Source organism: Rissa tridactyla, chromosome 9, assembly GCF_028500815.1.
Source record: "Rissa tridactyla isolate bRisTri1 chromosome 9, bRisTri1.patW.cur.20221130, whole genome shotgun sequence".
NCBI lineage: Eukaryota > Metazoa > Chordata > Aves > Charadriiformes > Laridae > Rissa > Rissa tridactyla.
In genome coordinates, this window is record NC_071474.1 from 44,746,785 (window position 1) to 44,761,554 (window position 14,770).

Genomic DNA, 14,770 nt, shown 5'->3' on the forward strand with positions numbered 1-14,770 from the left:
TTGCCTGTGCTAACTGGAACGGGCAGCTACCCGCCCTCCACCGTGATGGGAAGAGGATCCCAATGGGGCAACAGTTCCACTGTCCCCACAGGGATGGTCCCTCCTGTGAAAGCTGCCCCCAGCCCTGGCAGAGACGGAAATGGAGCGTGTCTCCTGCACCAAAACCATACCAAGGGCAGGAGCTCTGGGTACCCACCAGCCTGTGCACACACGCACATGCCCCTGCCCGCTTCCCGGTCCGGCAAAGCGTTCTGCAGGCAGTGAGCCCTGCTCATACAGCCCGGGGCTCCATGGCCAGCCCTGCCCGGTTCCCAGGGGAAAGCCTGTAAGAAGCGTTGAGAAGTTTCCCTGGGTCACCTGGGCTGACGATGGCCGGGAGCGCCTTTCGCAGGATCCTGCAGTGGCAATGCCTTTCAGCGGTCCTGGTGGTCCCCTGGCAGCTTCACCACTATGGCAGTGGTACCCAGTGAGCTGGATGGGGACATCTGGAAACGGGCACTCATCCCAGCTGCCTTTGTCCACCACCATGGGGAAGTATTTGCCAGTCCTTGGAATAAAAACCGTGGCCCTTGAGGCAGCGGTGAGTGAGTTACGGAGGGTGGCTGACTCTCAGGCAGCAGCGTCTGGCTTTAACTCCTATGTGTACCCTCCTACGGGTAAGACGCTTGCTAGGAAAGGTGACTCTGGGCAAGTGTCCCATAGAGGTGAGACTGTCTTTCCAGCCCTGGATGTTTAAAGGAGGAGAAAAGAGGCCGACACACAAAGCTCGCTCTGTGCCTTGGTGTCCCCAGCCCGGCTGTGCTGTCCCAGTAACGCAGGGGACACGGCGGAGGAGCTGCGGCCGGTGCCAAGCCTGGGAGAGGTGCCAAAGCACTGCTGAGGAATGAACGAGGGGGAGATGGAAAGAGGCAGCTGGAGCCGGCGCCGGGGCTGATGCCGCCCATGTGCTGCCACCGGGGCTGTGCCGGTGCTGCTGGGGCAGAGCTGCGGGTCCGGGGGGGGCCTGGGTGCAGGTCAGGTCTGCGGGATGCTGCAGGGGTGGTGGTGTCCCATGTCAGTTTCTCCAGGCGGTGCAGCTTCTCCAGCTCTGCTGCATCATGGTCTTCAGTGCTCCTCTCCTCGTCTTATCTCCCAGCTCCCGCTTCCCAGGAGCTGCGACCGCTCTCTCTGCTTCACTGCAGAGAGCACCAGCGAGGCTGGCACTATTCCCGCTGTAATGGAGATTTGGGATCTGAGCAGGGCCCTTCAGCTCAGTGGTGGTTGTGCCATGGCCGGGAGGAGCTGCCGCACACCGTGGGATGTCCTGTGCTTGCACTGCCACCGACTGGGGTCCTGCCAACCATGGCCTGCTGGTGCTTTGCTCGCTCCTCTCTTCCTCTCCCTGATGGTCTTCCCCTGCACCAGCATCTCGAGGATGTCTCAGTTCCCCCGGCCAGGCAGTCTGAAGGGCACTGGTGACAGGCAGCAAAAAATGGCACCGCTCCTGCTTCGGGGGGCCCCAGCGCCACGTCCTGGTCCACCCTCACCGACATTTGGCAGAGGGCTCAGCTGCTGCGCACCAACTGCTGGGCCATCGCCCTAAAACCGGCGCCTTGTCCTGTGGCAGAGCCACCAGCACATGCCACCCCCTGCCACCAGCGCGCAGGGTCCCCTGGGGTGCGAGGCGCCAGATGCCAGCCGGGGGTGGGCGGTGGGCAGGAGTGGTGCCACTGGCCCGCTGGGCATCCACCAAGTGTCCTGACGGAGTGTGGCTCAGCCCGGGCGCCATTGCTGATCAACTTGCTGCTGTTTGTTGTTTATTCTGAAATAATTGCATAAATCACCAGTTGGTGGTTTTCTTCTGTGCCTGCAAGAAGAATTCTATCCAGGGGGCCTGTGCACTGTGTGGCTTGCACAAAAGTTTGTGGCATTGCCTTTTATTATGCTCTTTCTTGCGAACAAATACTAAGCTTGCACAAACGTTTGTGGAAGGAAGCGAAGGAGATGTGAACAGAGGCGGAGGGAATGGCTGGGCCGCGTCTGATGACTGGGGGGTGTTTTTTCCCTGTGTTTTCCTCCCTGCCAGGGTCCCACCTGCAGGCTTGCCGAGCTGAGCGGTGCCCGCTGCCCCACGGTGATGCTGGCTGCCCACCGTGCCTGCGGTGAACGCGGCCGCGCCAGTGTGTGCGGAGGCTGCGGGTTGCAGCAGGGATGTCCGGGGACAACAACATGGCCGTGTGGGTACGGCTTGTCCCCTGGAGGGGACAACATCGGGAGCGCATCCGTGACCGCTGACGGTGAGCCGCAGCAGGGGCTGGAGTGAAAACCTACACCGTCTGGGGTTTGGGTTTCCAATGTCCTACATGTGCCTTTGACAGCGAAACTCCCATTTCTTCTGCTCTGGGGGTGTTCCTTTTCCCCGGCTCCTTCCCGCTGCCTGAGAACGGGAGCGCCGCTTGGTGCGTTCGAGGCAGGAAGGAAAGCCTGGAGCTGTTTAAAACTCGCAATCTTCAGGGAATTTCAATCGCCGTCTAAGCCTGTTCGCAACCAACTGAATAACGGTGCAGGGTTTGAATCGCTGGCCCGCCTCCGCAGGCAGCGCTGCCTCCTCCCTCCCTCCCTCCCTGCCTGTGCCGCGCTCCTGCCCGCACTGGGGCTCTGCCCAGCTCCCTGTGCCGCAGGCAGCAGCCATGGGGGTGCTGCAGGGTGCCCCCAACCCCACGGTCTAGGGGGGGGCTCCGCGCTTGCCCCCCCTGCCCGGCCCATCATGCCATTGCTGGATTTTTTCTGGGCTTGCTTCAAAAGAGCCAAGGTAAGGAGCCGTCTATTTAAACGGTGTCCGTCTTTCGACACCTTCCTAATTTCAGGGAGAAGCTGCCGGAAGGGATGGCGGGGGAGGCGTCTCTGGCGGGGTTTGCGCAGGGTGCCTGACGTCTGCGCCGGAGGGATGGTCTGCCCGTGCCCCACATGCACATGAAAGGTTAATTTGGGATGGGCCGTATGCGGATGCGTGGGTCAGTGCGCCCTGTGCTCCCCGTCAGCGGTGGTACCCACGTCCCGGAGCCGGTGCTGTGCCTGGCTGAATGCGGGCGGCGCGTGTGTAGCGATGCAGCCCCCAGACGCGTTTTGCACATCCCAAGCCGGGTCCTGCCGTGCACAGCTCGGGGGGTGGCCGACGGCTGGGCTGGGGGCACCCCTGCAAACCGGGGGTCTCCTGGAGGCTCGGGGCTCCCGGGGTGGCAGCAGGACCACGTCTGCCTTTGCTGACCCGGAGGGACTGCGAGCAGGATGACAAAGGAACAGCGAGACCGGAGGCCCTGAGTTTTTAATTTCCTGCAGCAGTGGTTCTCATGGCATCTGGTATTTTTCATTTGGGTTTAATTCCTCATCTGTCGCCTTAATAACGTGCAACTCTCTCTCTCTCTCTTTCTCTCTCTCTTTCTCTCTCTCTTTCTCTCTCTCTCCGACTGCCCCTTTTTGTTGTGTTGGATTTCTTGTGTCACAGCCTGTGCCGTGAGGCCGTAGGTGTGCCGGGCGGATTTTGGTGGTATTGTTAGTATGGATTTCAGGAGCTTCAGGTTGGAAAAAGCAGTAAAATCCCTTTCCAATCAGTGCTGTACGCCAGGCTGTGTCCAGGGAGTGGATCTGCCGTGGTGACATGAATGTGGAATGCACGCTGCTCCCCCGGGGTTTCAATGCGAAGCTTAAAATAGTTGAGTCTAAAAATGACATTTGTGAAATTCATTAATAATATTAGTAGCTGTCTTGTCCCTGCTGTCTCCAGAGAGCTTAGCACGTCCTTGTTAACCCTCCTCGTCCCTGGCAGCTGCGCGTTGTCATTGCCATCGTGCTCATGGCGACCGGGAGGCAGGGACCGGGTCCTGTCCCCCCCCAGCCTTGCAGAGCTACAGCTCCCAAAGGGCTCCAGCCTGGTCTGCGCTGGGCTCCCGGATACCCGTGAACTTCAGCGAAATCGAAAGCACCCAGCAGACCGCTGGCTTCAGCCCATCACCTTGAGCCCGACGAAGGGTCCGGTGGCCTCGCTGGCATGGGTGGCGGGGAGGAACCGTGGGATGGCTCCTGCCCTCGCTGTCACCAGGTCCCCCCCCACCCCGCCAGGCTGCAGCTGCTCCTCTGGCTGTGGCCCCGGGCAGCGCACAGGGCTTCTCCCCACCCCGACACATTCCTGGCCCCCCTCCCTGTCTGAGGATACTTCTCCATCTGAACCCTCCGGTTTTACTATTTAAGCCAATACTTGTACCTTCTTCTTGCTTAGAAAGGGCTTTTGCAGGGTGCCTGCAGCACTGTGGGGACTGGGCCTGGGCAAAAGTTGCTCATGGGTCTGGGAGTAAATTTGTCCTTTGGTTCTGGGGCTCTTCCTCCCCACCATCACCCCCAGGCACTGAGATGTCATGGTCAGGGACCTGTGCAAGGCCCTGAGATAAGGAAAACTTCAGGCAATTGGAGGTTCCAGAAGATATTTGACTGTTTGCCATGGGATAGGTGGCATTTACACTCAGAAAGGATTAGAAGGGTTTAGATCAGACATGAGGAAGAAGTTCTTTACACTGAGGGTGGTGAGACACTGGCCCAGGTTGCCCAGAGAGGGGGTGGAGGCCCCATCCCTGGAGACATTCAAGGCCAGGCTGGATGAGGCTCTGAGCAACCTGGTCTAGTTGAAGATGTCCCTGCTCCCCGCAGGGGGGTTGGACTAGATGGCCTTTAAAGGTCCCTTCCAAGCCAACACATTCTGTGATTCTAAGGGCTGGGGTCTGCCCGAGAAGAACAAGGGTGAGAATCCCTGGGCTCACCACCTCCAGCCACCTGCCATGGGGAAAAGGCAGATCTGTTTCAGTAGGTGTAAGCAAAGTGGTTCTTCCCTTGGAGTGGTGGCCCAGCAGTGAAGGATGGAAGACTCTGCCTGGATGGGAGCTTCCTGGGTGCTCAGAGGCGAGGGCCAAAATGATGTTTCTGCATTTTGTGCTTCCTCGTTAGCTCAGTCTATGAGGCTCTTCTTGAATTTGGCATTGCAAAACCCCAGCACGGCGATAAGGGGCTCCCTGCTAGATAACACAGGTGCCTTATTCCCAAGTTCAGGAATGGTTGTGCTCTTTGCATAATTTCTTTTGCTGGTTTTAAGCTTCCCGTTGCTCTGCTTGCAGTAACACAACGTATTCCGGGGGACACTTAGTTTCTCTCTTCTCCTTCCATCGGCATACTGCCATTCCCATATTTCCACTTCAATTCCACAGCAGCCACCTCCCCACCAGCAAACAAAACCTGGCTGATCCCCGCCTGGGTCCCACAAGTGTTGGACAAGCCCCCATGGAGTGCGAGGATTTGGGGAAGGGGCAGCCGGGAGCAGCTCTGCCTGGCCGGAGCGGAGAGCTGCTCCCAGGGCCGAGCAGCTGGGTGGGCTTTGGGAGAATGCCGAAGGGATGGAGGACACCACCGTCCTGATTTCCCTTGGTGGGCACCGATGGCCTCACATGGGGCTGAGTCTTCTGTTTCACCCTTTTTTCCTCCTTGTGGTGGTGTTGCTCAGCTACTCGCTCTGGAGAGCAGAGGAATTTCTTGAAGAGGGCGAAACGTGCAGGGCTCTGTCCATGGGATTAAAGCTTTCCAGGTTAAATGAAGTGGAGCTGTGGCTGGTGGAAGATTTCATGGGGAAAAGAAAGTATTAGGGCCAGGATACAATGGCAGGGGAGAGGAAGGTCCCCAAAACTGCCTTAGCACAAGGACCGGCTTTCCCTGCCCTTGCTATGGCCTGGGAGAGCAGCCTTAGCTCATCCCCTGCCAGACCTTGCCCCGCTCCGAGGGTATCGACTGCGTGTGTTGGCTGCACGGCTGATGTTTGCAGAGCTTGTGATAACAGACGTGATAGGGCGATCATCTCCCTGTCCAAACATTTTCGGCTCTGATGCTCTCCAGTTGCCCACACGCTGCCAGAGGGGGGCTCGGGCGCCTGTGCGGGCTCTGCCGGGGGAGCACAGAGCCCAGCACGCAGCTCTCGGGCAGGCACTGGTGCCAGAAGCCCGGCAGCGGGGAGATGGTTAAGCCCATCTCCCCCCCAACCCCCGGTCATCCCCAGCCCCGCTGTCCCGGCAGGAAGAGGGGTCCCGGGTGGCCCGTGGGAAAGGCCGGCTCAGCAGCGCTCTGCATTCCTGCAGCGATCCCTGCTGCCCTGCCGGCACCTCTGGCCCCGCTCCGTGGGGGCTGCAGCTGCGCTGGAGGGGGTTCGCCTGTGCCTGGAGAGGGGCTTGGGGAGAGGCCTGGGCTCTGCGCCCACCGGACTGCTCCTGCTTCTCCATCTCCTTGCAAATCGCCATCATCTCCCTCGTGCTGGCACTGCTCTGCTGTCTTTAAATCCCATGTCCCTTGGCTTTGTCCCCGCAGAAGTCCAGACCCAGGCAAGGGACAGCCCCGGTGCATAGTGCTGGTGGCCCCTTCCCCACCCCGGGTGCTGAGCCCATGAAGAGGTTTGGGGAGCGAGAGCCCAGCCTGCTTTCAGCTTTTTCTTTTTTTTTTTTTCTTTTTTTTCCTTTCTTTATTGTTGGCTTTCCGTGCCTGCAGACACCATTGTACGCTCTGCTCCCAGACCTGCTAATGCGATTAAAACATGGACAACTCCACTGCCATCTGTGCGGCCGCACGGGTACCAAGGGACGTGTTTGGGGACACTTCAGCCCGGTGCCTCCTCCGCCGGAGCGAGAGTCTGTCCCACCGAGGCTTCCCCAGTGCCGCCCAGAGCCAGACCCGGCTCCAGCGCGGGGGCAGACCCGGGTGTGATGCAGAGTGTGCGGGTGGCTCACGGGTGTCACCCGCGGCACCGCGGCTCAGAGCAGAGCACCGTGGTCTGCACGCTCGGGGGAACAGACCGCATCCTCCGAAACCTCTGTTTTGATCCCTTGCCATGGATCCGACATCTCTTGCCTGCCTACCTGTCCTCTCTCCCGCAATTTTGCAGCATCCCTTTCAAGCTGTCAGGCAGAAAGGTCCGTTTCTCCATCCCTCCCGCTCTCCCCAGCTCCCTCACCTGCCCCAGGGATGCAGAGGCCCTGGTCCCGGCTGCTGCTCCTCCTCTGATGGCTTCCAGCAGGCACGAAGCCACGGTGGTGGGCACATGTTGGGCACACCGCCTTTGCCCAGTGCTCTGGGCCATGTTTGGCACGGATGTTTTAAAGCCAGTGGGTCTGATGGCCTTGGGCCAAGCCTTTGCTAGGGCTCTGCATGTCCTCAGAGATGGAGCAGGCACTGCTGGTCCCAGCTCCTCCCCTGGAGAGAGGAGGCTGGAGTGGGGACCGAGCCCAAATACGAGTAGTGGGAGACCATGAATGTACAAATCAAAAAGATTAAAAAAATTATTTATGTTCTTTTTTTTCTTTTCTTTTTTCCACAGTGTTTCACATTGCTAGAAGACAAAAAAGATGCAGGTAAGCCGTGACAATGTTTTCCGGGGCGGGAATACTGCGGCTGTGGGGTGGGCAGGGGTTATGAGATGAGGAGTGCCGTCCCCTTGCTGGGCTTCTGGTTTCTTCTGCCAGCAGTATGAGTTTTCCCACAAACTGTTGTTTTTCAAAGGGGCAGCAAAGGCAGCCGGTGTGAGGCAGTGCCGGCCAGGGCACCCAAGGGTGCAGGAGGGACCCCCCAAGACGTGCCCAGTCCCTCCTTCGCCCCATCCTTTCCCCACCCCGGCTGCAAACGTGGCTTGGCCGTGTGTTGCGCTAATCACCAGTCAGTGCCATGAAATCCCGGCTGCTGTGTGTGTGGAGAGGCCCCGCGGAGCGGAGCGGGTCTCCTCGCCGGCGTGTGTGTGCTGTGCCGACACCGTCAGCCCTTCAACCAGGGCAGCCCAGCCCGGCAGCCGCTCGGCTCCTTTCCCGTTCCTTTCCAGCTCCCCTCTTCTTTGTTGCAAACAACTTTGTGCTCCACAGATAAGCTCATTAGGAGCTCCAAGGCATTGAGACTGCCGGGCTGTAAGAAGGAGGGTCTCCCCCCGGCTTGGAGCCCCCTCAGCGTTGTGTGATTGAGATGTCTCACCGGTGACAGCCGGGCAGGAGGGAATGGCAGCGCAGCTCCTGGCTGATCCGTGGTTGTTGTGAATGTGTCCGCGGGTTGCTTCTGCCCTAACTGCCCCTCTGCAAAGCTGGGGGGAGAGGTTGGGGGTCAGGCCCACCCTGCCAGGGGGGGTTCGTGGGTGCTGGGGAGGCTGGAGGCTGGTGGAGGTCTGCAGGAGGAGGAGGTGAAAGAGGTGGAGGAGGAGGAGGAGGAGGTGGTGGTGTGTCCCTGTGAGGCTGGATCAAGGATGGGGACAGGAGCTTGGGGGCTCCTGGATGGGGCACAGCCAGCTGCATGTTTTAAGAAGACGGCAGGGCCCCGCTGCCAGACTTGTGTGAAACGGCATTGCTGGTCCCGGCTGATGCTTTGATGGCTGTGGAGAAAGGCTCCGGATCTCGCTTTGTCCTTGTGCTCGACCCCGCAGAAACAGCCCCGCTGCCAAGCGTGTCCCAGCTGGTGGGCAAGACGGGGAGAGGTCCTGCATTTTTTAATTTCACTGGTCGGTGTCATGGAGGCTCTTTGCCCCGTGACACCTCCAGCAGTAAACTGGTCAGCTTGTGCCACTAGCTCGTGGCGGAGGGACCCTGGATCGCTCCTCGGCCCCGTGTCAGCCCCTCTGCTTTCGGCACAGAGCTCAAAACCGGCCCCGCAGATGGTGGCTCTCAAAGAGCCGCGAAGGCGGGGAGGAGCGGTGCTGCCAGCCGGAGCCTCGGCGCGGTGAAAAGGGAAACGCCGCCTTGCAGGGAACCCATGGGATGTGCCCAGGGATCTCCGAGCAGTTGCCCTAACTGGAGGGCAACGACCCAGCCTCTTGTTTTTCATCCATGTAAGGGTCAGGTGAGCTCCGAGCCCAGCTGGTGCAGGAGCCCAGGAGCCCAGGAAAACTCTGGGAAACAAAAAGTGCTGTGTGAAGGGAGCTCCAGAGGTCATCCTGGGCGGTCTCTCTTGTCCTTTTGCGGGAGAGATTAACAACATCAACACCAAGACCTTGTTAAAAAGGGGTAGAGAGCTCTGTGCAAGGGAAGGGGCAGGGAAGACTCCTGCAGATCACATCCATGGCTGGATTTTTGGGGGAATTATGTTTATAGGGTTTTTTCCCCTTGGCTAAAACTACCTGTAAAATCCAAGTCTCTCTTGGTAAAGGCTCAGCTGCATTCACAGCAATCCCAGCCCGCTCCTTCCTGGCCACGTGTCCGCGTCCCAGCCCTGACGGTCTCCATGCTGCTGGAGGGATGCTCGGCCACCTCAGCGTCATGCTCATGTAGGGGTCTGAGGGCAGGAGGAGCAGGAGCCCTCACATACGTGAGCAGCTGAGCGGTTTTACACCAAAGGATTTGTCACCTGTGATTGGAGGCGTGGACTGGAGCCGTAGCGGGCTACTCAGCCTCACCGCAATCTGCAGCAGCATCTGGCCCCCCAGCGTGAAGCCCGGTGGAGCGTGGTCGAAGCTTCCCTTTTCATGGGAATTACACTGGACTTGGAGCAAGCCCGCCAGAGGTTCATACCCTCTGCTGGGGTTTTTAAAGCTCTGAGAGGAGGCAGTCACTTGCTGTCCTCTTGGCTGCCCGTCCCCAGAAGAGGCTCTGACAAATGGGGGTCACTTAAGGAAACACTCAGTGTTCTCAGGAGAGACCATTCCCTTCCCTGGCGATCTTCTAACCCCTTTGGGGCAGGCACCAAGAAGACCTCAGCTTTCGAGACAACGGCACGAGGCAGGGTTGAGTTGGTTCTGCTGTACAAAGCCGCTGCTGCTCACCTCTCTCATTAAAATAGCTGGGTCTGCCGTGCGCAGCTCCCTCAGGAGTAATGCTGGAAGACCCCTCGGATTTCACCCGCCTTCTTGGAGGCAACGTCTCAGCAGGAGCACACACGGGGACTCCGTCTCCTCCCGGCAGCATCCCCCTCCTGCTGCAACCCCGCTGCGGACACAGTGCCGCACCGAGCCGTCCCGCTGGAGCAGTCCCAGCCGGGGCCGGGTTTCCATGGATTTCCTAACCCTCCGCTTCCCCTCTGACATTCATTTCCCATGTATTGTTCTGGACAAAGCAGAAAGGAAAGGCTCGCACACCGGCCGTGCACGCCAAAACTGCATCCTCCGAATAAATCCCTGCCGAGAGCAGCATCAGCCCTCTGCCAAAAGTAGGATGGGGATGTCATTTGTCATTTGCCCTGCAAATGTCATTAAGCCGTGGCCTCCTCTAACTGCCAGGGGACAGGGACTGAGCTGACGGCTTCCTTCAGTGCAGCCAGGCAACGGTGATATTATACAGTATTTCAAAAGTGGGCTTCTGCGACTGTACGTGGTGAAATAATAGAGAAAAGAAACACAGGGGACTCGGCTGAACTTTTGCCCCTGCGTGAAATAATAAGGTTTGTATTTACCCAGCATCTGGATCTCCGAAAATAACCCGCTAAATTTAGCTTGTTGTTGATACGTTGTCACAGCTGAGTTATTCTTTTTCTCTCTATACATGAAAAATCTCCTCTGTTCGTTCTCTTGGTTTGTAGCCCGAGCACGAGCCCTTCGTTCCTCGCCTGGCGTGTGCCTGCACGTTTGGTGCCCTGTTTATCGGGGGAGAAAAGGGGGATTGGGATCTGGTTTTCTGTCATTGCTTGAATAGGCTGAAAGAGAGAGAGGGGGGCGGGGGGGCTGGCAGGGTGGCTGCTGCGGGGGTGCGGGGACCAGCACCCCGGGGCTGCGCTCTGGCCGCAGCATCCATGCAAGGGAGAGGACCTTGAAGGCAGGGGGTGGGATGGTGGATGTGGCTGCGGGGACCCGTTTCTGGGGACTTCTGCAAGTCCCGGAGAAATCGCTGCCTGATACGTGGTGGAAAATGCGGTCACGGGTCTGGATCCCAGTCGAAGAGGTAGGAAGTCAAAAAGCTGAAGTGAATGTGATTATTAGTGGGCTTGGTGTGACATGTGATGAAAGGGATTCTCCGTTGCTTCTTCCTCTTCCCTGCCCGCCCACGGGGTCAGTCTCGGGCTCGGCTGGTGAATCACGCTGAAACGCTGACCTCCATCCCTGAGTAACCTCAGGTCCCCCGGGAGCAGCCCCCGTCACAGAGCCCCGCGGGTGCTGGCCTGGGAGCAGCAGCACCCAATCCACGCTTGGGCGAGCTCTGCCACACTTTTGGGTATTTTCCATGAAGGAAGAGAACCGTTTCTCACATTCTCATATTCCTTCTGTTACAGCCTCTGTGACCCTACTGTAGGCACTCTCCTGCCACTGGGAATCGATCCCCCCAGCTAGTGTCAAAATGCTTTGTGATTAGTTCTCGGTACTGAAAACTTTTTTAAAAAAAATTTAAAGGAATATTTCCCAAACAAGAATTTACACGTTAAAAATCACCCTTCCAGGGCAGCTTGAGAGCAAACAAACAGTTTGTGCTTCTTTCCATCAGGTGTTTTCTCGGGAGCGGGGCACAGCATCTCCTCAGGCTCCAGACACCATCTCCAGCGTTTCCTTTTCAGCCTCCTGGGTGAAGCCTTGAGGTGATTTTTGAACCGCGGAGCTCTTTGATACGTATTTATCCATATTGGTTTAATTTCCCCTGGGAGGCAGGCTGGCGCTAAAGCCCCTGGGCAGAGCCGAGGCTGTGACATTCCCCCCCGTCCCCCGCGGGTCCCCGCCTGGGGATATTTACAGGGAGGTGCCTTCCGCACAGTTTCGATAAAACACATTTCTCAGAGCTGTGCTGGGCATATTAATCCACGAAGCCACGTATATAATTACATCCTTGGTTAATTAGCAGGCACCTCCACGGCAAGTGATCCATCCGTGCAAGGAACTCCTGTTAATCTCTTGACCTACCGAAATTTTAAACACTTTTGGTTTGTTGTCTTGTCACCTCTTTATTATTTTGGCAAAAAATTTGAAGGCTGATGGATCACCCCCCACCTTTCCCACCCTTTCCCCCCACCCCGAGGGACGGGCAGGCTGCGGAGCGCTCCTGCCGCTGTGACTGGCTCCCGAGAAACAAGGCGAAAACGTGAAATGAGGAAAAAAAAAAAAAAAATACTTCAAAAGAAAATCAAAACTGACTTGGCCACACTTCAGTTTTTCCAATACATGATGGTGGGGAAGCTTTTTGTCAGAGGCGTGAGGCCCCTCCGGCCCATGAAATGAAGCCATTTCTTGTCTTTGTTCCCTTTTTGCCTATAAAATTTTCTGTGACTCTGAAAGGCAGCAACTGCTGGAGTCGCTGATCCCCATCCCCCAGCTCAGCTCCTTCTGGGGCTTTAATTTCAGGGTCTGGAAGTTTTTCTGTTTCCTGTAGCTAACAAAATGCAGATTCTCCCCTTGTAACAGCAGGATCCTATCACGAATTGGGTGATTTTCTTTGAAGGGCAGAAAGGAAGAGCCTTGGCTAGAGAGAGGGTTTTTCCTCGTGCCAGCTGGGCTGCGGGGCGCTTGGGAAGTGCAGAAAAGGAGCTGGGAAAAGGCCCCCTTTGGCCGCCTTGTGCCCAGTATGTCGCCAAGTTTGTCCCACGGCAGCAAGAAGTGATGGAGACAGACTGGAAAGAAATTGCGGGCAAGAAAGTACGTTTATATCTGCAGCCTCTGGGTAGTTTGCCCGAGGCCAAAAGGATGGCGACGAAAGTTTCGAGTGTGGTTACTTCCCTGAAGTTATAATGAGAAAACACATTGAAAACTAACAGAAAGGTTTGTCTGTACAACGGTTTTTCTTTGACATGTCAGCGGCATTAAAGATGCAAAGAAAGGTAACGTTTTCCCATGTCTGGAATGATCCATCTGTAATTCTGGAGACAACTTTGCTGTAAACGGAGGAGGCTCCGGGCTGTGCAAGCAAACACGGCCTTTGTGGGTGCTTTGTAATACTCCTGTGGTTTTCTTTTCAAAGCGTGAGAGGTCAGATGGGGGAAAAAAAAAATAATGTGCGAGGTGTTTGCAGGCCAGTCTGATCATGTCAATTCCTTCTTTTCTTCATGAAGAGCCTCTCAATCTTGCCTGAAATGTCCGCAGAGCTTGGAATCCCAACCCGCCCTCGGGAGGGCACGCAGGGAGCGAGAGCGTTCCCGGGTACGCTGATGCTGTGTGGGACCAGACCGCTGCTGACTCAGTTTTAGGTGGATGGAGCTGAAATGTGGAACGGGCGAGTCACCATCGCATCGACCTTGACACCTGAAAACAGCCCCCCCCCGGCTCCTCTTCCTCCTCTTCCTCACTGCTCCGCATCTCAGCCCGTGGGATGGGGAGGGGGGGGACCAGCCTCGCTGTCTGCTGGGGTGGGGGGGGGTCAGCCCAGCCTGGTCCAGGGCTACGGGGGGTGCCTGAGGAAACAGCGTTTGCTGCAAATAGTGATGGGAAGGACTGAGATGGGGCTGCCGGTGGAAGGTGGGCTTCACGAGAGTCAGCGCAGGTGGGATGCAAAAGTCGGAGTGGGGCCTGAGAAGGTGGGCCAAGAGGGGCCGGGGGTTTTGCTTTCCTCTTGATGTAAAATAGTGCGAATTTGGTGATGTTCTGGCCCGGTGTCTCTGCTGCCCGCTCCGTCTGAGCAGGCTGATAAGGGTGTTTCTGGTACGGCAGGAGGGACAGATCGCGTCTGCTGAAACCTGCAGCGGTGGTGAGGTTCAATGTGTTTATAATGGCTCGTAAGAGTGCTTGTCTCAGGTAGAGCCTTCATCCTTGTCGCTTTAATATTGCAGGTACTAACCCCGCTCTGTTCGCCAGCTCCGTACTAGGGTCTGTATTTCGGTGTGTTCGGGGTGTGACAGAGCAGGGACGTCCCCATGCTACTGCAGCCCCTGGCCTCTCTCTTTGCTTCTGAAAACGCTGGGGTGAAATGAATATTCTGGGAGCGATGGAGGGCAGGGAGCATCATTTCGAGCCCATCTCCTGCTGGATGAGGAGCTGGGGGTCCCAAAGCCAAGTGATGTCTGTCCCGAGTAGATCACCTGCCTGAGAGACCATCAGGAAAAAAGAACCCCATGCTTTTCATCAAAAAAAAGGCATTATTTTGTATTTGATAATGTCTTAACGATGCTTGTATCAGTCTCGGTATTAAGAATGTTAAAATGCTTAAGGAATTTTTCGTCATTTGGAACTCCGGTCCTAAAACTGGTTTGACGTGTCCGTTAAAGACAGCTGTGGTAATGGTGTGTGGATAACAATCCTGAAAGCGATTTATTTTGGGTTGTGTGAAAGAGGAACCACCGTGGCTCGGCTTCTCGGTCAGCTGTGACGCTCAGTGAAGAACTACATCTCGTACCTGCCCAGAGACTCGTTCCTCCTGCTGTTAAACGATCCCTTTGGGAACGGCCCAAAATGCACTGGGTGGACACAAGTTATTCCTCAGGGATGGGGAGGTCAGCTTAGTTTGTTGTAGCTGAGGGGAAAATGGAGTTTTCCAGAGTTCCCACTGCCAGACCCCATGCTGGTGACATTGCCCACCCGGTTGCTGGCGTGCTGGGGTGAGTTGTAGCCAGGGGCTGTCAGCCCAACGGGGTAGGGGACAGGGGGGCGGAAGGTTTTTTGGGACAATCTGCACAAGAGCTGGGAGCAGAGCCGCAAATCCCCTCCAGAGGGTCCGTAGTTGCTCCCAGGAGCAAGCTGAGCCAGTAAGATCCCCAAGAGATTAATCAGCACCTTATCTTTTTTCACTTGTGCTGATAAACCCTGTACGTGCTTCCCAAGGCTTAGACTTGCAAACCACCACCGTTATCTCTGGGACAACAAACCATTCCGGTTCGTTGCACCCCCCTGTAGCAG

At 57.0% G+C, this 14,770-nt stretch overlaps 1 protein-coding gene across 3 annotated transcripts in view; it reads left to right on the plus strand.

The window, feature by feature from the left end:
* STARD8 (StAR related lipid transfer domain containing 8) overlaps positions 1–14,770 on the plus strand; it is an 86,799-nt gene that overhangs the window by 14,797 nt on the left and 57,232 nt on the right. For 2 of the 3 annotated variants that reach the window (XM_054213615.1, XM_054213616.1), the window contains one exon: positions 7,379–7,412. In XM_054213615.1, coding sequence (XP_054069590.1) covers positions 7,379–7,412 — 34 coding nt within the window. Of the gene's footprint in view, positions 1–2,409; positions 2,792–7,378; positions 7,413–14,770 lie in introns of those variants that run through there. The other variant, XM_054213618.1, reaches the window with a different exon arrangement.